At 34.5% G+C, this 25,522-nt stretch overlaps 1 protein-coding gene across 1 annotated transcript in view; it reads right to left on the minus strand.

Annotated features, from left to right (window-relative positions):
- The window catches only part of SPATA17 (spermatogenesis associated 17), a 93,831-nt gene that overhangs the window by 32,154 nt on the left and 36,155 nt on the right, over positions 1 to 25,522 (minus strand). Inside the window, exons 6-7 of the mRNA XM_062573565.1 lie at positions 23,167 to 23,290; positions 3,836 to 4,039 (exon numbers count right to left, since the gene is read on the minus strand). Coding sequence (XP_062429549.1) covers positions 3,836 to 4,039; positions 23,167 to 23,290 — 328 coding nt within the window. The remainder of the gene's footprint in view (positions 1 to 3,835; positions 4,040 to 23,166; positions 23,291 to 25,522) is intronic.

Here is a 25,522-nt window from a genome sequence, read left to right on the forward strand (position 1 = left end):
AGAGTCTAATGATTAAGTTATGAAAGAAGTTGAAAATTGATTATAAAGAGATGAATATTCTGTATTGCAAGATGTTTGCAGAGGTAGATATACAGAGGAATGGAGGAAGAAATGTTCTGTTATCAATATCTAAATAAATATACGTTTGCTTTTAGAAAATCATCTGTTAGAATATTATATTTCTTCTTTATTATAAAATACTCATATTCCACCCATCAAGGGCCAAATAAGATAAGATATCCAAGTAGGGTTTTTTTTCCCATCTTTAATTCCTAAGACGTTCTACCTCTTTCTCAATTCATAATTCAAATGAAATTAAGAGAGTGCAGCAATAGTAATGAAGGCGAGGGGGAAGAGTGTAACTACGTAAAGGTCTCTCAAATCACAGAATCAGTAAGGTTGGAAGGGACCTCTGGAGGTCATCTAGTTCAGCCTCCCAAAGATTTCCTGGTGCTGGTTCCACTGAGGCTTGAACCCAGGTCCTTCAGCAAGTAAAGCAGATGTGATAACCACTACACTATCCTAAGGCTACATCATTGTTAATGAAAGCAGCGTGTACTGTAGAAAATTAAGATAATTCTAAATCCTCTCTGCAGATTTTCTGTTTTCTCTGCCACATGTATTTGAAAAAGTCTTACCCAGGAGCAGGCACTTCAGGAATATATCTAACCTGACAAAACCTCTAAAAAATCCATTTGCCTATTTCCATTTTACAAAATTAAATTTAATAGTTGTGTAATTTGAAGCAGAATGGTGCTTACAAAGATTTTCAATGTGGCAGTGTCTGCAAGCATTTCAGACATCCTGCCTCAAGAAAGAAATTTCCCTAGGGAGATCCGGCTAGGTAAAGGAGGGAGTCAGCCCTCAGAACAGTTTTCCCCGAAAGTAACTCCCATAACTCTATGTTCTATTTTAGAATTTGTAGTGAATAGTATAAATCTTCTTGCTACCAGCTGGCTTGTCAAATAAAACTGTTGCCAGATCAACAGATATTCTTACTACTGTATCATAAAATTAAAATCGTGCGGTAAAAATTAAAATCTACATGAAAACTCATGTTACGTCACTGTCCCCATTCCAGGATTGCCACCAGCATTCAAAAAACCCCCCAGAAATAGCAATATGCTTTATGTTATTAATGCTTTTGAATGAACAGATGACTAATTTTAGTATTATCTGTGCTTCCATCAGATTGTAATTCTAGTTAATTCTGTAATAAAAATGATAGATTTAACTGATATATCAGAAACACTAAAACTTTTCTTTTAAATATGCTATTTTACATACACAGAACTTACCTATAATATGCTAAATACCAATTTCTTTAATAGAAAACTGGTAGAGAGATAACTTTTGTTCTCTCAGACATATATAATTCGTATTCTCATCTAAAATATCCACCCTTATGGGCAATGGAAATTTTAGAGAGCTGAACGAACAGCAAAGTAACAACTGACTTGCATGGGGCCTGATGCACATGAGAAAAAGAAGCTTGGTGCCAAAAAGTGCTGTCACTGAGAACTAGGACACAAGTATAGTTAGTAATTAAATTCCTTACTGTCACACCAGACAACTTTCAGTCTGATGCATTCTGATGGGTTTTCATTTCCAGCTGTTTCATCAGCTCAAACCAGTGTCCTTTTCTTAGACATACGAGCCTAAATTGTCAAAGTGTTGTGCAGGGATTTAGCCGTGTGACTCCCATTAACATCAATAAGAGTCGCGCAGCTAAATCCACGCACTGTGCTTTGAAAATTTACCCCACAGTGTATATCCCAGGGTGCTGGAAGGATTAAAGTATTATATAGTAAATTCCCTCTTTGAGATGGGGAAAATAAACAGAACTCTTCTGGTTTGTTCTAAAGGTTTGTTCTATCTGTGTATGACTGCTCTGTGTGTGTCTAAACTTAGAAAGTTCTACAAAATATTCCAAATCAGAACTGAAGCTGGTAAGATATTTTATATGCAGCAAAGTGCTTTTGCAAGAGTAACTTAACAATGGGAAAACTCTCCTCTTTATTTAAAAGCATGACTCATGTAGCATGCACACTAGGCAAAATATTCCTCTCTCTCCTGAGAAACCTACATCGCATTCAGTCACATCCCACTGAAAGATGGTCATAGCACCTTCGGTCCCAGTAGGTAAGGCTATAATGTCACATTTATTTGGTTTCGAATTTACATTCAACTCCAAACTCCCTGATCACCTATACAGTCTATCTATTGGCTTGCATTTTGTCTTGGGTCTAATATGAGTCAATGAGCTCATTAGATGAGGAAGCTCAAATAGCCAAGGGGGAGCGGGGGAGAGCAGGAATGAAGGACAGAGACAGAGAACTGTCTTGAAATTGATCCATAAGCAGTACGGATCCGGCACGGCTCTCCTCTGCTTCTCCAGAGGTATGCTGGCAGACCTGCGTCTGCTCCTCATGCTCTAACGCAGCTGCCCTTGCCTTAGCTTGCCACTACAAATACACGCTCAGCCTGCTACAGATAAGTAAGGCATAATGTAGAGCTGAGAAGAGCCCATTCTGTGCGGGTTAGCCATGAGGCCAAGTCTGTGCATTGAAGAGCAATATGGATGCAATCAATAAGCCACAGGCAAATTATGGCAGATGGCATAGCTGCACATAGTTTGAACCCAGTAGCAGTTTAAACTTAAGACTGTATATATCACCTCTATGAAGGACTATCAAAATACAGTAGGAATGGCCATATCAGTTCAGAGGAGTAAAATACCTCTAAACATATATTATACATTGTTTATTGTTCATTAGTGTTGTTTAATTTCTGAAGCTAAAAGATAGCTTCAGCGGAAGTTACTTAGAAGGACTCATTTAAAAGTATTTTTTATTCTAATCAAAATACTGAAGAGAAAATTTAAAGACAGGATGGAATACAAAAAAAAAAAAAAAAAAAAAAAAAAACATGTATGAAAGGTTCTCTGAAGACATTCAAAGCTAAACAGGCTCTAGGAAAGTGTAAGATAAGTAGAAGTTCAGTAGATCTGGCAATCTGAAAAAATCTGCAGAATCCAAGCAAAGACAGAATACTTTCAACCTCATAGTAAACACATCAGGCATTTACTGGCAAAAACTATATTCCTGAAAAAATATCCACTCTTACTGTCATCAAGTCAGCAACATGAAGGTCTCAAAGGTCTATCTGCTATGTTTATTTGGCATATTCCCAGCTAGTTTAGATAATAAGGCAGTGAAAACTGTGTTGTCATCTTGTGGGACATTTACTCTGATGCATTATCTCAGAGATATCCGTTACTTTACAGAAGAGAAAAAAGCTGTCTGCAACATATGTTGACATCAACTGAAATTAAAATTGAGACCATGACAGCTAAGAATGGGAGCTGGACAACTTGGTGAATCATGCAGAACACACAGAAACTTTTGTAATTAAAATGACACACAGTAGGGGTCGCAAAAGAGCAGAAGCTATTTCATTTTGAGAGGCTGTCTCTTGGCCTTCACATGGAAAACAATCTTAAAAAGAGGAAAAAAATATTTCAGATGGTTAACTTGTCTTCTCTTCCTTCATTTCTACCATTTTAAGTTTTATTAATTTAAAGTTGTAACCTCAGAATTCTACTGCCAATGAATCACAATATTCAGTTATATCAGTTCTTCCCTTTGAAATCTCTGAAATGCTGTTCTTTTACCAAAGGACAAAAGTAAAGTCTAAGGAATCATACTTCCTTGCTTTTACATACCACGTAGGCTTTCTTTTCCTCAAAACAAATCTGTTTCAAAGACTTTATATCCCAAATGCAAGCACTAATACTATAAATAGAAGCTGCCTACCAGACGCTGAAAAATGTTACCTGAGGTTTCTGTCTGCCAATAGGTGGTAGAGGCTGTGGTGTGGGGAAAGTCTGAGACCTTGTATAATTTGACCAGCCACAGAGCTCACATATGAGGTGATTCTTTGCTGGCTGCTGGCTGTGGCTCAACGGCTTTGACTTCCGCAACAGGAGTTCCATTGGATCTGGGGATTTTCTGAATGGTGAATTGTATACACCTGCAATCTGAATAAAAGATAGGGTTATCTTTGACTACAACTAATTTATTTTTTTTTTACTAGTTTTATTCCATAGATCAAAACAATATGAAAAGCTATACAATAAACATTTCTACAAAATGTTTCTGACGACTACTGACACGGGATAGATCCACAGATTACACGACCCTCTGGGCAATTCCATTACAGTTACAAAAGGCTTTAAATATGATCGTTGGAAGTATAATACAAGTTTCATGGGAATGACTTTCATTTTATGGAAGCAAGAATTACATAGCTGAACTTCATGTATCTCAAATCCATCTTTTCCTTCAGTCATATTCAATCTTTCATCTTCCACTGTAACAAAGAAACTTTTTTCCTTAAAAATCATTAAATGTGTACAAATTTGGCTGTAGTTTTAAACTAAAAGTGCTGTATTTGTTTTCGAGTTATTGTACAGTATTACATGCACAACAGGAATAAAAACATTATCTGTTATTTCCAAAAACATACTTAAAGATAACTCATGTCATGTCCCTTTAAACGCTGTGCTAGCTGACTCACAATGTGGCCTCAAGACAATGGCAATTACAATATTTTTAGAAGTAAAACTGATTGATTAGGTAAGGGAAAGCACAAGAAGACTTACTAAACACTAAAAAACAGAAATTGGTATTTTTCCTCAAAAAATTCACATTAATTTCCTTTGACTATTCAATGTATTTAGCCATACTAGTATAAAACTCGCAAAAAAAATAGATTCAGAATTCTCAATTGAGAATTGAACCAAAAAATTCACACTCTTCACTGTCAATATTTTATTTCATATTTTCAGAATACAGAAGCAGCATGCTATTCAGTAATTGCTTCACTATTGTAATAGTGAAAGCACAGATTTCAAATTCTGAACTAGTAATCTCTGTCATTAACAATGTGTGAATATCTAAGATGTCAAAAAATTTTATGATAGAAAATTCCCAATCATTCTGAACAATAATATATGTAGGAATTTTATAATTTGTGTAAAAATGATTCACAGATAGGCATACATGAGTTTACTGAATAAATTATGAATAGTTAGATATTTGTTCTGGTTTAATAACTACAGATTTATGTGCTAAATATCAGAATTGCTGTATTGTACTGTACAAAGTCACTGCACCACCAATAAATCAGATGACAGCTGCTTAAAATACACCTGGTGAAAATTAATTTAAAGATCTTGAATTGTTTTAAGGACAAGTAGTATTTTCCACTACAATATACTTGGAGTATTCTTAAGGCTGTATTTGCTCAGTTAAAATATACTGCATTTTTCTTTTATCACATTTTAATTCCTAAGAACTACTGAATAAATATAGTAGAAAAAGACATCAGTTTCAAGGTGTAGAAAAGGCAAGAAAAGAAGTATATGTTTATAATCTTGCATTTCTTTCCTGGCACACTATTGAGGACCCATGAGAAAACTAAGCAGAGCATCAGCTTCCTCATAAAGTATTAATCTCTTGGGGCTTAGAGGATTGAATGCTCCCCAATTAGCTCTAATGCATTTTTCATTAGCGTATCCTATGGGGAAATTTCAACTCCTGGTATCAAAAAAGTTAAATAAGGCCCATATGAAAGTTACTGTTTAATGGACAAAGATATTCAGAGATGGTAGTTTATTCAAAATATGGTTGGTAAGCTTTATGGGCTAAATTCTCCAACTCTGTAAGTGATCTGGCCTTGATGTCAATTTATTTAAACCCTGTGTTATACGTTTTCCTCCTAGTTTTCCCCCTATAAACTGTTCCACTCTACTATTGTTGTAAATGTGTGATTGGAAAGAAGACATGAACAGAGGTATGTGGTAGAAACATATTTATGCCAAACAACCACTGACTGCTCCTTCAGCTCTATAGGACACCAAACTAAAATGGCAAAGATCCAGGCTTTGAATAGCAGGCAAGCAGGATCAGTGGAGTCTATGCAAAATTGCAGGCTCATCTGTGTGGTCTGTAGAATTCATCTGTATCTTATAATCTGGTTTTACAAGTCTGGCTCTTATTCAAATAAACAACTCATAAAGTTACAAATTCTCCTTATGTTGTTACTGATTATTTTTGTAGTATTTCACTCATTGCCCTGCTACAATTTTCTTAATAGCACATTATATTTTTGCTTGCAAACATCCAGTGATCTACAAGTGCTATATCAATTCAAGTTCCACATATTGTCTCTGGTTTTTATTGTACTGTCCCACTGAATGCTGTGAGACAAAAATGCTCCAGCCAAACTCTTCCCTGTAAGTTGGGTTCCATGCTGGAGATGTGCAAAGCAACTCTGTGCCATAGGCATTATGGCTCTTAACCCACTCATCCTACCAGGGCAATCAGATCTGCTTACATGTCGATCATTCAATTTTTGCCTGGACAAAAGATGCCCTGGGCTATCTTTGTTCTGTTGCTGTATCTTGTTTAATGTGGAGATGGTGCATTCCAGTTATGTCATAACTGTAGAAATCCTCAGCTCAACAAGATACTGCTTTCTAACTGTATGTCTGTGAAACCCATCACATTTTATAAAAAAAACACAGTATCACTGAAAATAAAGTTTTTCAGAAGAAATTCAGGATAGTCTGGAATAAACCACTATGACATAATAATGGCTCTCTGAAGTTGACAGACATATTTGTGTACATCAGTAGCAAATTCAGATTAGTCTTAGCATTTATCTGCCCCAAAAAATGTTGACCATTTTTTAAGCTTTAATTAAAAAATGCTAAGGACCAAACTGGTTAGGAACTTTAACCTAATAAAATTTATATTATTTCAGTCTATGTGATTATAATTTGATCTATTTCCAGAAGTGAAAAAATTCAACAGCTTAAACATTTTAAATATTTTTCCTCTCAAATATTATAGCAAGAATAACTTTAAAGTGATCTGTTACCTGGGCTCCAAGACATGGTGTTGCTTCTGCTAGTTCAAAGTTAGAGATGTATAGATGGCCCCATGAATATGACAACTTTGTGAAACTGCATTTTGTAATCTATATTGAGGTACAATGTATGTTCTGCTTGATATTTCTTTATTTAACTCTTCGTAAGCAGAGAGAATAGGGTTCAAACGTTGTGAAATGCAGCTAAGTATCTCCAAGTGTGCAAATAGGATTGGCTGTTACCACTTTTAATAATAAAAAAATTAGCCATAATAGGTTTGGGAACACAATGATTCAGTGTATTTTAAAATATTATTGCTGAAAAGATGCCTTAATAAAGATCCTTTTTTTAGTGTTTTTTACGTAATATAAGCTTAAATACATAATGTCCCCAACTATGAAAACAGACTTGGAATCCTAGTGAGGCCAGCTGGACACTATGCAGAAGTTGCTTCTTCTGCAGCTGAATCTCTTTGTTAGATCTGGGTCAAAATTAATTATGAAGTGCTTTTTAAAGTAATCATTTTTCAAGCAATCCTTGTTAATTGCTTTACATTTTAATTATATATGTTTAAGTATTCAAACAGACAGATAGCAGAGCAATCAGCAGAGTTCACATCTAGATTGATAAAATTAATACTCATTTTCTCTAAATTCCCTAAGGTTTGTGGCAAATTTTTAGGCCTAGATTTTAAAATGTGAAAGTTTAGTAGGAAAGAAGAGTAGATGAGTTTGATCCTGTTTTCAAGTTCAGATCTGTCTCTGACAAAAAGTATATCTCCATAAAACAGTCTTATTTTTGCAAATTCTTGCATATGTACTGAATGTCGTGTGCTGATGGATGCCCTACTCACTGTATCCTCTGCAGGGAGATGGCAGCTTGCAGTAATCTAGGAATCTGGAAAATCAAGGCCCTTAATAAATGGGTATATTTTCTTGAGATCAGTACAGTATGTTAAAAGAATTTTTTCCCCTGCTTCTTCGTGGTAGAATAGTGACTATCTTGACAAATTACCTCATACTTTGACTCCAGTACTTTCCCCATCTTTAGACAAAATCTGTAAGAAAAATATGTTACCCTCCAAAATATTACTATAGGTTACAGAAAGTACTTCTTGTCTGTAGGGAGAATGATACATTTTTCTATAGCCATGCTCTCCACTACTAAGAAGGGCCTCTGTCAAAGCCAGCTTTCTGGGACTTCATTTCCAGGAACAATTTTCTAAAGTGACAAACACTATGGGGAAATCTGTGCTAACCGTTAAAAAATCTACAACTGAGTTATTTGCAGTACTGTCATGCTAACTTCCAACTCAATAAGACGAAAGAAATCTCTGGAGGAGACTCTGCTAATAGCTTCCTACTGACCTCCTTATATCAGGCCCTTCTGCTGAATGGTGGCCCAGTGGTGAATATGGCAAATGAGCTGTGAAAGCACAGATTTTTTTTTTTTTTTTTTTTTTTTTTTTTTAAGACTGTGGTTCTGACTCGTCAGGGAAAATAAAAAAAGGAGAGAAATGAGTTATACAATAGATACATTTTTCCCCTAGAATTCTCTGTCTCAGACCTTCCATCATGGAAACCCAAGCATGACCTGGAATATTAATTGTGTCAGGTCAAGCATACTAGCAAATGTACCATTTGTTACCCAGTCATCCTTAGCATTACATTAATATTTTTAACCATTTTGCATTTCTAACACTCTTTTAGTTTCCTCCCAATCATTTTCTTATTTTTATAATTAATTGTGGCACAATTAAGAAAGAACAAAAGATCATAACAAATATGACTTTACTGAATATTATCTAAATAAAGATTTTCTGTTTTTTTTTTCGGTATCACTTCCATCTCTAATCCTAAATTTAGTCTGTGCTGTAGAATATCCATTTTTCCTTGTCCTGTTTATCATTACCATGAGGAGACAATGACTTAATTGATTCAGAATACAATAAAGTAATGATTTAGAAGCTTTACTTGAGAACAATGAAGAAGAGAGGAGAAAAGGAAATAGAAAGAAGGGAATAAGAAAGGAAAGAAAGAAAAAAGGTACAGATAGAGAATAGAAAGACAAGGCTATATTGACCATGCTGGATAGCTCCTCAGGAAGGACTGGTGTCCATGACTGGTATAATAAAATACGAACAGTTTTAGATGTTGGAAATTTTATTTATGTTTTAATCTTATTTCTTGACCTTAAGACATTAAAATCTACATCCAAGGTTCTAAATGACAAAATATGCCCTAACAGATACAGTGTAGCTATTACACTGTAAATATTTACACACATGCAAAATTAAAAATCAATGAAATCGAGTTTAAGATAAAATGTAGGCAGGAAGTCAATAGAATGTGTATCCTCATATCTTTAAAATACTTTTTACTGTAATTTAAATAAACTATAACAATGGAATACTCTGTTTTGAATATTCTGCCTGAAAACCTGAATATGTGTGTCTTTTAACAGTCATTTAATCCTGAAAAAAATAGCTTTGATGGTGCAAGTCTTAGCAAGTCTTTACCACAGTACAAACCTAAATAAAGTTTTCTCAAACTGCTCTTTTAATGAGGATTTACATGACTCCTTCTTCAAAATGCAATTTGTACATTATAGTGTATATTGAAGGAGAAGGAAAAGAGGTCAACAAAATGGGAACTTAACTTGAAAATACTTTTTTGCTCCATTGTAATTTGTAAAAAACTAAGTAAGCTGCAAGAAGACAGAAGAGATCTTTAAAAGCCATAAAAGTAAAAGCATGAAGGAGAGCTGTGAATGAAATATTTGCTAGAGATGGGATTGCTGAATCAACACTGACCAGTGCACTTCATCATAATTATCAGGACATACTACTGCCAGGGGATTTATAAAAATCCCACTCAGCAAATAATTGCCCTGCTGTTAGGAGATAGTCAGAGTGTTAACACACTGTCACAGTCCAGCGTTTAGTAAGATATTCAACATTCAATTACTCTTGCTGAGAACTAAAAGGAAACATGATCATTTCTCAGCTACTGCAGTTATGCTTCCACATGAATTCCAGTGAGCAATCTTGTTAATCCCCAGATATATTTTCTCTAGGAGGTAAAAGAAATACTTTTAAACATTAATGATTCTCAAGGAAAAATCTTGCTTAAATGATGCCACAGTCACACCTGTAAAAGAGTAGGTATTTAAAACATCTGAATAACTGGCTTATAGTCAGCTGTCAAAATAAAAGGATGACCTTTAATATAAGATTTATTTAGAAAAGAATCCTCTGCAAGAACTCTGTATATACTACTCTAGCAATAAGTATAATAAAATTAAGTCCATAAACTCAAATTTGAAACATCAAAAATATTCAAGCCACATTAGAATGTCTTCTCATATTAAGAATAATCATTTTTAACTAATATGAACATATATTTATATTAATCATGAAGAAATATAGTGCGAATTAACTCAGAGATTGGAAGAAAAACATAGTCCAATTCAATATTCCAATTTTCTTACCTAACAATGGGAAAAACAATGTGAAAAACGTTACCCACTTTTATAAACATAGGTTCAGTTCTCACTGAGCTAATGATACTCCTTGGGCCTGATCCTGTAATCCTTATAAAAATATACTCCCAGGAATCTTGTTTAAACAAGAATTGGAGGACCTAGTGTGTTATTGTAGCTGTGCTATATTAGCTTTGTTTGAGATACTGCTTTTATGCAGAGACTGAAGAACTCATAAATGAGTGATGAGTAGTGTATATTCTTTCAAGTGGGATTAATTACCTGTCCTCTGTTTAATATAAATTCTGTTTAAACAGAGTAATAGAAGCATTAATTATTGTTATTCTGCCTTCAGATTGTAAAGCATAGTTCAGTCCTTTTCATCTGTGAAATGCTTGCTTGATATCAAAATATTAGTGCGATCATATTATAAATGCACATTTACAGGTAGACCAGTCTGTAATTTTATGAACTATACAAAGAATTGTTAAAGAAACATTCAAGTCTGGTATCCTTGCCACAGACCATAAAACCAACCACTAAACCTGCAGAGACACTAAGTCCAATTGCAGGAAAAAAACTGTAATTGAGCTTCCAAACAGGTAACAACTGCTTGGGTATTTAAGTAACAAGACAAAAGAAAAAGCAAACTCTTAGCTGAATGCGGACAATATTATTGGCACAATATCCAAATCATAGCAGCCCAATATATGCAAAGGCACCTCATCAATGCATCCACTTTTCACTGATTCTCTCGCTGACTGAGGGTTATTCTGTCAAATCTAATTCTAATGCAGGGCTTGGTAACTTGACCAGATCAGGAATAAATAACTTGGATGTGTGAATGATGGCATGGGAAACAATAATCTTATGATGAAGACGCAAAGCAGAGTCAGAACATTCAAAGTCATTTTACTGACCTCTCATTTGACTTCTAACTGATTTAAAAACAGGTAGAAAAATAAATATTTAGTTACTTAATAATTGTATTTTAAAAAATAGGAACTAGAAATTCCATTAGTATTACCATCTTTTCTTTAAGAAGGGTTGGGGATGAGTATGGGTTTATGTTAGAATGCTAGGAATGTTTGAAAATAAACTTGTTTCTACAACCACACTGTATAAATGGGAATTTAAGAGCTTAATTTGAGGAATAATCTCTGAAGATGGTTTTATTCTCCCAAGTCTCAACAATTGCATGTGAAAATAGAGTCGGTATTTCCTTACTTCACAAGGATATTTTGAAGCTAAAATTGTGCATACTTGTGAAAAGTTTTCAGACTCTTAAAATACTTATTTAGATGCTGGATATTATTTACCTCTTTAATATTAAAATTTCATTTACTGTCATTGTGATAATGGAACAGATTAGCTTTATAAGAAATAAATCTACTTGAAAATCATTCTTTTCCTCAGTGGACTGAGAAAAATCCTTATAATTAGGCCATTAAATATCTTTTAATTTGTGACACTAAGGTTACCTAGGATAATACATTAGAAAACAGAAAAAGCTCTTTTTAACAGATAGAGATTAATATCGTGTAGAAATTTACTTTGTTAAAAGAAGTAATTGAGAATAAATAATAAAGAGAATTTATTCACTTATCAAAAAAAAACCTTTATGTAATTAAAGACTATAACATTTCATTGATTTTCAGTGTTGTATCTATCTGTTGCACTTTGTTTATTTGTGACTCCTCCCTCACTGAAATTTAAACAATTTGCTTCAGTAAAACTATGGGATTAAACAAGGACTAAAAACCTAAAAAGGGGTGGAATGTTTAGCAAAGCAGTCTGAATGATGAATAAGCAATGAGGTGAAATTTTAATGAATGGTCATAGTTATTGTGTACAGAAAAAAATAAGAGGGAACACAGCCATGCAAAAAAAAAAAAAAAAAAAAAAAAGGTAAAAGAACAATATATGAGAGAAGATTTACAGTAGTTTTCATGATGTCCACTGCAGGACAAACTGCACTTTCCAACAATGTATATTAGACACTAAATAACAGCATCAAACATTGAACAAACTGTGCAAGTTAATGACAGAACATTACCACAATACTGTTCACTTGACAAGGGCTAAAAAGAACAGAAGAATTGGTGTGTATATCACTCATTTGGAAGTTTCATAAAAATAAGGATGCATACTGTCAACACCACTCCTTAATCAATGAAAGGTTTGATGTTGAGAAATGTAAGGCATTTTATCTTCATGGTTTCTCCCATGTAATCCCTAATCTCCCTCTTCTTCTGCATTTATCTCTTATTTAACATAGACTTCTTCTGATTTTACAGTTTCAAAAACAATGTCAACAAGACCATGTATCACATTAAAACTCTATTAACACCAGATAAACTACAACACATCTGCCAGATTTATACCAGTAATAATTTCAGGAAATCAGTAGAGTTCCACTGCGTGCAAATGTGTGTGAATGTGGTTCTGTATGAGCTATTTAATTCACATTTGTATTACGTTGCAAATTCCTTGCATTGTATATTCTTTGCTAAATGTTTCTACATCATACACAAAGCCAACATTCAATATATAACTCCCTCTTATCAGATTTCTGATCCTGCAGCAATCCCAACCCTTAGCCATCCCAGCTGATAGTAATACACAAAATGTGGTCATGTTTTTTTCAAGATCTCAGCATGTACACATTTGATAGATCACACAGCTTGTCCTTTAAACTCTGCCATTAATCCTACCCACAGGAGCAGAGCAAGAAGTTCGTTGTCTGGGAAAAAAAAAACACAACTACAGATTTTGCAATTCTGATGCTGAAAAAGACTTACGTAGAGCAACCTTTTAGCCATTGTGTTTTTAAATGACTAATTCTAAATATGGAGATGTCCACTACCCTGTGACATGCTTAGTAACAAGCAATTTATCAGAAGCTCTGGGACATCTAGCCATGTCTACATGGATATGGCTTTAAGTGACTCAGTTTGTAGTCTTTGCACAAGATCAAGCACAAAACAGCACTCCAACTTTACATCCAATCGCGTGTTAAGCCATTTGTGATGACTGACGATTTTTCGGTATAAACACTTTCTCATTTCTTTCCACAGCAAATTACAGACAAATTTTCTTGCTGACAATAAGGTAGAAGATATCAAGCAAACTAAAATGATTTTAAAAGGAGTAGCCTCCAAGAAAATTAGAATTCACAATACTGCTGCAGAACATGCATAATATTATAGTTAAATTTGTTCTGTTTTTAAGGTCATTCACTCACTGCTCTTATGAAATAGACAGAGAGTATCTGAAGAGTATGCTGTTGAAAGCATTTTCACTTCCCACCTGTGCTTAAATGAGGCTTCTGAGAATAGTGGATAGGATGGAGCCAGGGTTGGGGAGCAGTGGAAATTGCTATTTCAAGTACTTTCTACTAATGCTTGGGAAAAACAAACTGGTACAGTACACAGCCATCTATTTCTTATACATACGATTATGGTATCAGCAAATAACACTTCCCATCCTCCTTCTCAGAGCTGCCTAACCTATGGATTCTGGGCCTGAAGCTCACCAACTTGCCCTCTTAGTTTTGGCTTTGATTGTACTTACCCTCTCTAGCAATGTAACCACCCCTTTTTAGTGAGAAAGAAAGACCATCTGGAAAATGTATGAAAGTTAAGTTGGAAATGTGGTCAGTAAATGGTTTTGGCAGAGTGTACACAGGATAGATGCTACGCTGGAGGCATATTTTGGCTTCCAGTATTGATTTTCACATAGACAAAACATAATTAAACATTGTCTTCTTTTTAATCCACCAGGATACTGTGTTGAGAGGCAGAATTACAGTCTTGAGTGTTCCCAGGACAAGGATCCCCTGAGGACAAAAGCTGGATGCAAATCCTAAGTGAAGTAAAGATTTCTGATTGTGTGCACAAATCACTTACAGGTCATTTTTGGAATACAGAAGTAATGTAACTAGCCATCTAGGTACAAATATTTTTCTTTGTTCGGATACCATGTCTTCCAGAATCACAAACAGCTCACTTACTGGACACTTCCAGTTTACCTTACTTTGTCCTTCTTGTTGACAGACACACAAAGCAACATTAACCAAAATCCCTCGCAAGCGAACAGAGTCTGTAATATGTCTAGTCCCTCAGGAGGCAAAAGAGTTGAAAAATTTTCTTATGCTGCATACCTTTGAACAGGCTGATACATCTGGCCTCCAACATGGAAGTGAGCACATATACAAAGTAGGCTTTCTGATCAGTCTATCTGTCACAAGTACTGTAATAAGGATCTAATTTGAGAATCCTTTGAAAATAATGCTTTATAAAAACAGAACACTGTACCATAAAGTGCTTTATATACTAATGCTATTAAAATACAGCTGCAAGTCTGCCTGAGAGCTAGGAAAGCTCATTCTCTCCTCTTTTAATTTAAATTGGATTTTTTATTGTACAAGCTTTGGTAAGTAGTCAGAAACATCTGACTTCTTGGCAGGGAAGTGTTGAGGGGGTATTAAACACCCATGGATAGGTGGGTATGTTCAGTGATTGGGGTAACTACATTTTTTTTAAAAAAACCCACCATTTTAGTTCATCTCCAGGAAATATTGGTACTTACAAAGAATGATAATTTTATCCCCTGAATGTTTCAGAGACAGGATAATAAAATTTATAACAGTAAAGAAGGAGGAAATAAAATGTAAAAGGTAAGAGCTAATTCATTCTTCACGCTAGCTCAGTCCTTGGCCTTTCTTGAACAGACACTGCCAATAGTAACAAATTATGCATAATCATTTTGTGATGTGGACTGTTCACTTGGGACTAAGCTCACATGACCAAACTTGCACCCTTGTCTCTTAAAACTGTGGATCCAAAGATCAGAGGCCAGTGCTTTATCCACTGAGTCCTCACTTTTATAAAACTGCCAGCTGTCCAGACACAGAGTGGGTGTCAAACAGTGTCATTTTAGATCAACTGTTTTTCAGGTTCTTATAGGACAGCGTAATAGGTTAGGAGTATTTTAAAAAGTTATGCCTTCTGAATATTCGTCAGCCTACTCAGGTAAGAATTTTTTGGCGTTTTTCCTCCTCACTTAGAACATTTACATCTAATATTACTGCACTAACTTCACTAGATTTCCTGTAATGTAAAAGGGGACACAAACACTCAGTGTAATGTTTATAAATTATCATCTCTGATGACAGCAAAAATGTGATTTAAAAAATCGATGCAGTATCTATTACTTTAACATTCAATGTCTTTTTGAATAAAGAATTAAAAATTTTGTTTTACTCTATGAATTGACAAACGTATGAGGTAATAACTAATGCAATTGTGGGTTCTATAATAACTACAAAAAATCAAAAGAAAACTGGTTTGGAAAAAAAAAGCTGCAAAGGAACCTTGTGTCATGTTTTTGCTACCTTTATTCACAAAAGCCTTAATCCAAAGTCTATGAACTTAAATGGCTCCCATTACCCTAACATGGAATTACTTATGAAATATGCATATTACTCAGAGTTAATAAGAATGAAAAAACTCTGATCTAATCGCTGAAATTAGAACTTTTCACTGTTATTAGTTGCACTTCCTTAGCAAGTTCCTAGCACTTCCTTCCTCCTCATAGAACCTTATTCTTAAGGGCTTTTTAAAATTATTTTCCGCAGTACTAACCTATTGAAAAGTCTCACATGTTTATGTCTCCCTGTGTTATCTCAGTCAAAACTAGTCCTATTAAAAATACTTCCTTATTCTATCACATCAGCTAATATACCACTACAAATGGCCCTTTTCAATGTACGGTCAATGGGAATAAATATGGACAAATATCAGCCAAACGTCTAAATACATTGGTCTTGACTGAACAGAGAAATGCTGACACAGTCAAGTGATCAGTGAAAACCAAAGAAACTACAGCAGTCCAAAGGATAACATATGATTTGTTATTGGAAGATATTCAAAGAAATTTCATAGATTTTGTAGCTTCTGCAGCAATAAGGCCTATTACAAAAGTCTATTCTGATCTCCAGCTTAAGAAAGCTTTTTTTCTTTAACTAAAATTTATACACCTTCAAATTACACACCATTTCATCAGAATGATCTGAACTCTGAAGCTAGGAATATCTCTGTAAAGTGACAACTGTAGCCAGAGATATAGCAAATGTATCAGAGATCTCAGAAAAGGGCCTGAGAGTATGCTTCATTATCTCTTGACCTTCCTTTTTATTTTTGTCCTTATGAAAATCCTGAGAATAGCTTGTATCACAAAGAAAAACTGTGTTTTGCTTCACCACATGGTAAATAGGAATATGCAAGTCAAGGCTGCTGTGAAGGAGCCTCCCTTCCAAGAAGTCAAAGTTTTTTTTTGTTTGTTTGTTTGTTTGGTTTTTTTTTGTTTTTTTTTCACTGAGATAAGAAGAAATCTCTCCTGGATTCTTTCAGCCATAGCTGAAATCATTAGAATGTATAAAGTAAAAGACCCAAAACTTATTTAAATTTCTCTCACAGCTGCTAATAGAGGGAGCTGACCCACCCTGAGACAGAGAAGTTCAGAAAGAATGATTCTATACCTCCTTAGCAGACTTTAGCAAGTAGTCATTAACAGGAACTTTGTTCTTTTGTAGCTACACTGAACCAAGGAGCTTATGAACAGTATCCGTCCATGAACTGCCAAAGGATGTCAGGAGAAATTGCTACCCTACTAAATAGGGTTTGAAAGTGATAGACTTAACTGTTGCTCAAAGTGGAGGAGGTTATCAGCAGAACATCACCAAACGGTGAGGAAAGAATAAGGCATTCTACTGTTGCATATTCTCCTGTGACAGAATACCAGAGACAATACATGCTGTAAAACAAGCATGCTGTAAAAAGATACTACAAAAAGAATAAGTTATCTTGGTGTTGGGGGCCTAGACCTGTTATCACACTCTTGAGTATATCTTGAGTATTAGAGAGGCAGGAATTGGAGGAATACAGAGCCAAAAACTGATCAACTTAATAATTCAAAAATGGAAAGCTTTACAACAAAAAGCTACAAGTCCTTCAACTACAGATTGCTGGAAACTGCAAGAGTATTTTGAGTATGTGTCAATATATTGCCTCATTGCCCCATTTTTAATACTTTTTGGTGGGCATTTGCCACTGTCAAAGACAAGATGTTGGGCCAGATGAGCCTTTAGTCTGACTCATCTGGTTCTTCTAATTGATCAGGACCCAACAGAGAATTCTATACAGAAATCAAGAGTCTGGGTAAGCATACAAACATAACTGGATGATTTAACCTTTCTTGAGGTCTTAATACTTGAAGCATTTAGATGGAACAGAAGGTCCCACAGAACACAAGGCTCACCTAATTTCAGCATGATTGATCATCAGAGAGGAAGTCCAGGTTTGGAAACTAGCACTGAACCAAGTTCACCAGCCAGGGCAATGATAAGTGATGTATGTATAATATCACATTCTCGAAAACGTTAAAATAGGTTTTGTACTTGTGTAACAAAGCTCTCAAGCTTCTGTGGATGTTACTTCACGAAGTATTTTTGCCTTCTAGACTACAGTTTTACATCCATTTTCTCTGAAAACTAAATTTGGTGCAGGAAATTTGGGAAAATGTTAACAAAATAAAATCTTATTTTTAGAAACAGAGAAACATTGAGAAAACAGAGAATTAAAATTCTCTTTTATCTCACCCAGTACTGTTGGCTGGTATGAGAAAAATTATAGGGAAAGAGGAAAAGATCTGTTGCTCTTTTGATTCTCTAACTCTTTTCTCGGTAACAGGAGAAACTACAATAGCAGAAGGCTTTATCAGCTGTGGTACTCTGAAGACTGTTTCTATAGGAATCTTTTTCTGATCTCAGTGACTTAACAGGACACATACCAATTCTGCCCTTCCAGCACTTCTCCAACTCTGGCTCTTTCCAGCTATCACTGCCTTCTACTCATAGTGTGGTGGCCCCCTCCCTGGTAACAGAAGCAACAGCTGCTCTATTTGCTCTCACTCAAGCTCAGTCTCCGCAGTTTGTTATCAGCATTACAGCTCTGCCTGCTTCACCATAAGATACTTAAACGTACAGGTCAGTATTCTAACTTGACACTGGTACTTCGGATTTAGTCTATTATATATACAATTTTAACCATCATTGTATGTCCAAGACCAACTGGAAAATTTATTGGAAGGTTGGAAATGCCAATAGCTAGACTCTTGTAACCATGCGTTCTAACAAATGTGGGTTCTTCGTATCTACTTCTACAATAATCAATGCCATCAATGCCATCAATGTATTTCTGTCTTTCATTGACCTTAAACACAGTATGTCAGCACTTGGCAAACTTTGGCCCTTTCTACAAATGTCACTTTTGCTAATATGACACAGAGCAGAAGTAAGAACCTACAGTGAGTTTCATTAATACAAAATGGGAAACTGTAAAAGTATAGATGGATAATCTATATAGATAAATAAATATATTTATAACAGAAAACATTACATTAAATGTCTAGTTCATGTATTAATGACACTTAAAAAAAGGATCATTCACACTGTAGTGGAAATAGTACACTGCAGTTACGGACCAATTATAGACTTAATTATAGTAAGTTTCCTGTCTCAACACGAACTTACAATGCAGATGAACATCTGACAGACGAAAAAGATAGATCTGCACTGTTATTTCTATGGTGCTACCAACATAAAATGTAATTTTAAAATCTGGAATAGAGGATCTTATTTTTAAAATGGAACTTAGCTCCAAAGCCTCACAGTTTTGACATCTCACAGATTTATTTCTTGCTGTATTTTACAATGAAATCTCCTGAAAAAAGCAACCAGTAGGTGGAGCAGACAATGTAATTTACCACCTGACATTAACAGCGGCATGGACTTTCTAGTGTTTTTTTCATAACTATGGGAGGCATGTAGAAGAAATTTTCTTCAAACAAAGGAAGCTCTTGTGTGTCAGATGTTACTTGGCTTTTTATTGAAGATACTGGCATATAAAGCAAGGTGATTAAAAGCTCAGTATTTCATAAGCATAAAGTTTTAGAGCTCATATTTTATTTCTCCAGACATTATTTGGCAATCAAATTAGTATCGATCAAATAAAAATACATTTTGTTTTTTCAAGACAATTCATACACCTGTAAAGAGGGTTATATTTGTTTTGCATGAACGTTACTTGCAAAAGCAAAAATATGTAGCTGGTTTCTTTGTAAAGCCATAAACCTTTTTGTGTGTTCAAGTGGGCACAATGCTTAACAAAATGTACCTTCACAGAAACACAGTCAGTAAGTCTGTGGCAACAAACTAACAGTACTACTGCTAGTAAATATTGATTATGCAAATATTCTAACTTGGTTAACTTTCTTTTCTTTAAACTACTTTTGTAAAATAATAACCCTTCTTTTATTCAAATGAGCCATTTGATTCTGATTTGTATTAAAATTTGGGGGTAAATGCAATGTACAAGGAGCAATAAGAAATACTTGTATTTTGGTAAATACCTATGGCAAAACAATTTCAGTTAATTATAATCTCAAAAATAATCTCAGGTAATTATTCACAAAAATATTCAAAAAAATGTAAATTGTAGTATAATAAGATACACTTTTTATAAATCAGTGATTTCCCCATATGTCAGTGTTTCATAGCAAAGGAATTCAGTATGTTAGGAAAAAAAGGAGCAGTGAAATACATCTTAAATGTAGGTATGCCTATATAATATTTTGCAGGCACATCAAATTCATTGTGCCTGAGTTCAAAGTATACACACACTTATTCTACCCATATTTTGAGCTGACTAGAAGCTGTGTAACTGCATAAATTCTTGAGCTAATATAACATGGCTCTCAACAAGGCTAATTAGTTTGTGTACAACCCCATGTTATAAATACAAATAGGCTTGGAAAATAATCAAAGCAAGCTCACATCTGTCTATATAAGACTATGTAAGACCTGGTATCGATAACAACATATAATGCATACAAATTCAGGTTTTGATAACCACTTCTTCCTCAGTCTTTTTCTTTATAAAGTTAATTGTTAGTTTATGGAAGAAATAAATGCTTGTATAGGAAGTTAATTCAAGAAAAAGACAAAACATTTTGACTTCATCATAGGCCATATATTAGACATCTTTGTACATTCAAGACACTAGCATTATTAAGTTTTATATTTAAACCTCAAATTTGAAATGCAAAATAATGTTAGTAATTAAAAATGGACATGACCTTATATATATAATCAGTGACAAAGAAGAGTAAATTCCACAATCAATAAAAGATTCACAGACTTTAAGGCCAGAAAGAACCAATGTATCATCTGCTACTTCATGCAGTGTTACAATGTTCGATCGTGGACCTATTAGATCTGTCACGTATTTCTGAGACGGGTTGTGGGCTTCAGGATGGAAGCAGTGGAACTTGGCATGCCTTTCTTTATCAGAATTGAAGACCAACTTTAATTCCTTTCTATCAATAGCTAAACATCCTTTTTTTCCTTGCCTAAAGTAAACAAGAAGATTCAAAGCTATAGGACAAACCTGAAACAGTCTTTTCAAATAGAGATTTTGTAATACAACCCAGATAACCTGCCTGAATATCTGCAGTCTTGATCTCTGAGGGTGGCTCAGCTCCATATCATTGTACCTTATTATGCCTGACAGGAAGGGGACGTACATGTAGCTAACTGCAGGACATCATCTCCACAGCTCTTTGGGCTTTGGTTAATAAATGATTCTCCAATTAGCCCAGCTCACCAGCCTCCTGTTTTCATTTGCTATGTCCTCTGCTTCCTTAGCTGAATCAGAAGTGTTGACTTTGGCTGCCTAGTTTTACTGAGACATGGAGGGACCCTGCTTAGTAATTCAATTAACTATCCTTTGAAGACAGCAAGACACAATTTTAGTCACGTCAGAAGACCAGGGATGCAGAGATCAAAATGACAGACACAGAGCTGCAGAAAAACAATAAATTATTGACTGAAATAATGTGCCTTGCACCTTAGCACTGTGGAATTGTGGAATACAATGACTGTGGAATACATGCAGTTTGATTACAATAAATAGTTTAATTTATATCTATCTTGGTTGTTTTTCTGGTTGTCTCTAGATGTTGCATTGATTTACACTCATTCATGTTTCAAAATAGTATCTGCAAAATGAGAAGATGGTTTTTGGACTACAGTTTTGTGACAAAGAAAAAATTCTGTGAGTTCTGAGTCATGATATACATAAACTACTCCAGCAATCAAAGTCAAGAGTATTTTGTTCTGAAAAACATTTCCAGTCAAATTCTAGTTCTGTAAAACTGGAAAGTCAGACTCATCAGAATGTAATAGTTACTGACATCCTTTACCAGCAGTCCTCTAGGCGGATGGCTGACATAAGGCACTGCTTGGCATTCCTTAGAAATGCATGATAGTTTGCTAACCTAGTATCATCACCAGTGAATTGAGTCTACTAAAATTTTCTCAGACTGCAAGTCACTAAATGTCTCTAACTAGCCAATTTTTGTGTTCCCGGTAAATATATTAATGTTATGCACTTGTTATACATACAATGCTTTACACAACACTGAAATTTCCATTTTCTATACTTCAAAACAATATAAAAACATTGCACAATTATTCTTAATATTCTAGCTCCACATCTGGAAAAATTATTTATTGTGACCTAATTTCACTTATTAAGTAAATCTTCTGTCTAAAAGCCTTTCATAAAAACTACTTTTAAGTTACAATTATTTAATCTGATTTATATATTCAGTTTTTATAACTGATATCCTGTCAGTAGCTATATTTCTAATAATGTGTTGATCACAATTGATTCCCAGAGGGAAAGACTAAATTTTCTGTCACAAAGTATTAGGGTATTTTTCTTACTACTTTAAGATTAACATTTTTTACACACAAAGTACAAATATTAAAAAAATAACAAACTATGAAAAGCAATCAGAGAGTAGGAAGCAACAAAGTATCTAGTTCCTACCAGCATACCCTGATTTGTGTGTCAATGCTGTATTCAGATGAACAACCAGTCACCACACATCCACACATTTATGGACACATTTTTTTTTTTTACAAATATTTATAAAAAGGAACTAACAAAAGGCAAAAATACAACCATTATCAATCAGATCATTTTTTGTAAGATCTATTTACAACTATATTCACCTGTCTGCAAAGCAACATACCTAAGAAAGCTTGAAAAAATCTTAAATTTTTATCAGTGCAAAATGAATTAACCAGCAAATATTCAAAATTTATAAGGCATTACTATGTGAAAACAATCAAGCTAAATAAGCTGATTCAGGCTCTTCCAGGAAAAGCTTTAGCTGAAAACCGGCATTTATAATCTATTTTAAAAAACTGCAGAACACAACACCAACCCAAGCATTAGCTCAATTAAAAAGAGGGAAAAAATGAAATCCTTCCTCAGCTTAATAACTTGGTAGTTCTTGACAAGTGCAACAACACAACAATAAGCCAGTCAAAATGAGTTTTTAAAGCGAGGTTATGCCCTTCGTGTTGTGTTATCACAGTGGCAGATCAAACTGCTGACTGGGACTCTTTCTGCCAGCAGTGCTGATGCTGCCTCTATGAAGCTGCTGTCACAGAATAGTCATGGTACCTGCTCTTGCCTATAGAAAAGCACTAAATTGAACTCGAAGTAGTGTCTTTGTGATATCTTTTCAACAAGTCATGTCCCATTCAGCCTGCTAGTTTATCTCTGTCAGGCTGGGGGCCCAAGTGGTTTGCATGAGCTGTCAGGGACAGGTATACCAACTTGCTCAGTGCTAAGGAGGTAATGCATCTTTCGGGCTTGGTGATCCTTTTCCTTTTCTTTCTTTTCTAGGTCTTTCTTTTGCTTTTCTTTTTCCTTCATTTCTGCATACTCATTCAGTTCTTTCCTGTAATAGAATAACTGTGCTAAGTACAATACAGTGGTAAAAGTCCTGATAATGTTTTACTTTATTTTAACCCTTTTATAGCGTATTCTTCATAATGTTCTGCTATTATTCATTAATACTGTACTGAAATCAGTGGAATGCTAAATCAGAGTACATTCAGTTCCACAGCAGCAGGCTTCTACATGGATACAACTATGAAGAAATATGATTAAAATTATAAAAGTGACATTGTACATATATCATTCAATGAACCATGTCTATCAATACTGTATTACTTCATATTGCTTAGTTATTATTTTGGATATTTCAATCTATGTATTTTAATAGTTTGATAAAGGAGGATCCATGCATTGTCTTTTATAGTTTGAATTTTTCTGAAGTTATTTTAATTTAGTAATTTTTTCTTCAAAAAATCTCGAAGTAAAAGTTGTTTTCTTATGTTTCAGCTAGTGCCTGATCTGTTAACACAGGAGACTCTACAAAATCAAAGAAGCTAGTAAACACTGGGCAAGTTTCAACATCGATTGTCAGACCCATGAGCCTTTTGTAAGATACCCAGAAGAACTGGGTATAAAACTTTATGTAATGTCCTTAAGAGATGTTTGCATAGCATTAAGTTTCTTGCACAGGTCACTTGCTACTGTGATCTTATATCATTGGTACAGGCCACCACAACAAACCAGAACATCACTAAAATGTAACTGTCTCACAAGCCAGCATATGACAAGCATTTACAGAAGCATAGTGTCTAGTTCTAAATGGATAGTCTGGGTATTTAGTAAGTCTTATAAAATTTTTTCATTGTAAAAGAAATAAGGAAATAGAGAACTGTACCTAATATCAGCTTTCAAAGAATGGAATAAACTCATTATTCTAACTGCACAGCTAGAGGAAACTGCAAGACAAAACAGGCATAGCCTTTCTCCTCAATGGCTTTTTTTCTATAGGGCCAGGCTTGCCCTAAATTAAGCAAACAGTGGAGTAAATTAACATTCTATAAGAAACACAATTCTGTGCTATTGTTCATAGAGCATATGAGTAGAAATTTTTTGACCCAGTAAAAAAGGTTAGTTTGATTAACATTGTTATTATTGTTATTAAGAAACGGCTAGTTCAAATTAACCTATGTGCCAAAGACACCAAGTATATTCAGTCAAGCATTTAGGTTGTTTAAAAGTTAATTAAGTGAATAAGTTCTTTTTTTTTTTTTAGCATGTGAGCATATGATAAAATAAAAAGCAAAGAAAAATTCTATTCACTATTCACATATCTAGATAATTCAAATATTCTAGCAAAATGGATTATTTAGAGAGTCCACATTAACAGTCTTACTGGTTACAATAGGTATCAAGCAAAATATTCTAGGACAAGGGTCAAATCCTGTCAAAAATATGCATATGAATAAGTTTGGTGACATGTACCATGGGAAAGTCATATTGTTCCAGAAAGTGCTTTCAAGATTGTTACTTAGCCTGTTATTCTTAATATTCATAATGTTAAATTAGTTCATCAAAATACGTGAAAGAACAAAAACTGCTTTATAATATGAACAGTATGAAACTACATTCTTAAATGCAAGTTGCAATGTAGACCTTTTATTTGTTTCATGCTATAATATTTCAATTTTTTTTTATCAAGTAACATAAGGGAAGTCTTAAGTAATTATATAGGCTTTTATTTCAAATATACAACACAAAAACAGAAAGAAAGGATGTAAGTTAAGGATTGAAAAAATGCATAGATCTTTTTCAATCTCTGGAAATATTTTTTGTTGCAGTTTACTGTTAAAGGCTGCTAATACAATATTTCATACAAGGTTACTTATGAAGCACACTGACGTTTAAAAATCACCATGCTATGCTTTTGCAGCAGTGTAATTTTTTTTCAACATAAGATTAAATTGCAAAATAAATGAATTACTTAGAGTGGCATGGCCCCCATTTTGCCACCCTTCTCCTGAAAATTGCTTATTAATATGAAAAAAGAAGTTGGAAAATAGCCTGTTTTACTTTATGCATAGTGTTTTGGGGCCTCCAAGCCTGCAGAGCCGGACTAGCTGCACATTTTAGATTGTGTTGGCAGGCGGGTACGTCGACCTTTCTGACCTGCATCTCAAGGCTATTATTAATCGCTAAGTAACCTGGTAAAGCCAAACAAATTTGTTTCCATTGAAAGGATCTCTATCTGTGTCTGAGAATTTGTGCTGTACCAAACAAACCTCATTAACTGTGT

Source organism: Rhea pennata, chromosome 3, assembly GCF_028389875.1.
Source record: "Rhea pennata isolate bPtePen1 chromosome 3, bPtePen1.pri, whole genome shotgun sequence".
Lineage (NCBI taxonomy): Eukaryota > Metazoa > Chordata > Aves > Rheiformes > Rheidae > Rhea > Rhea pennata.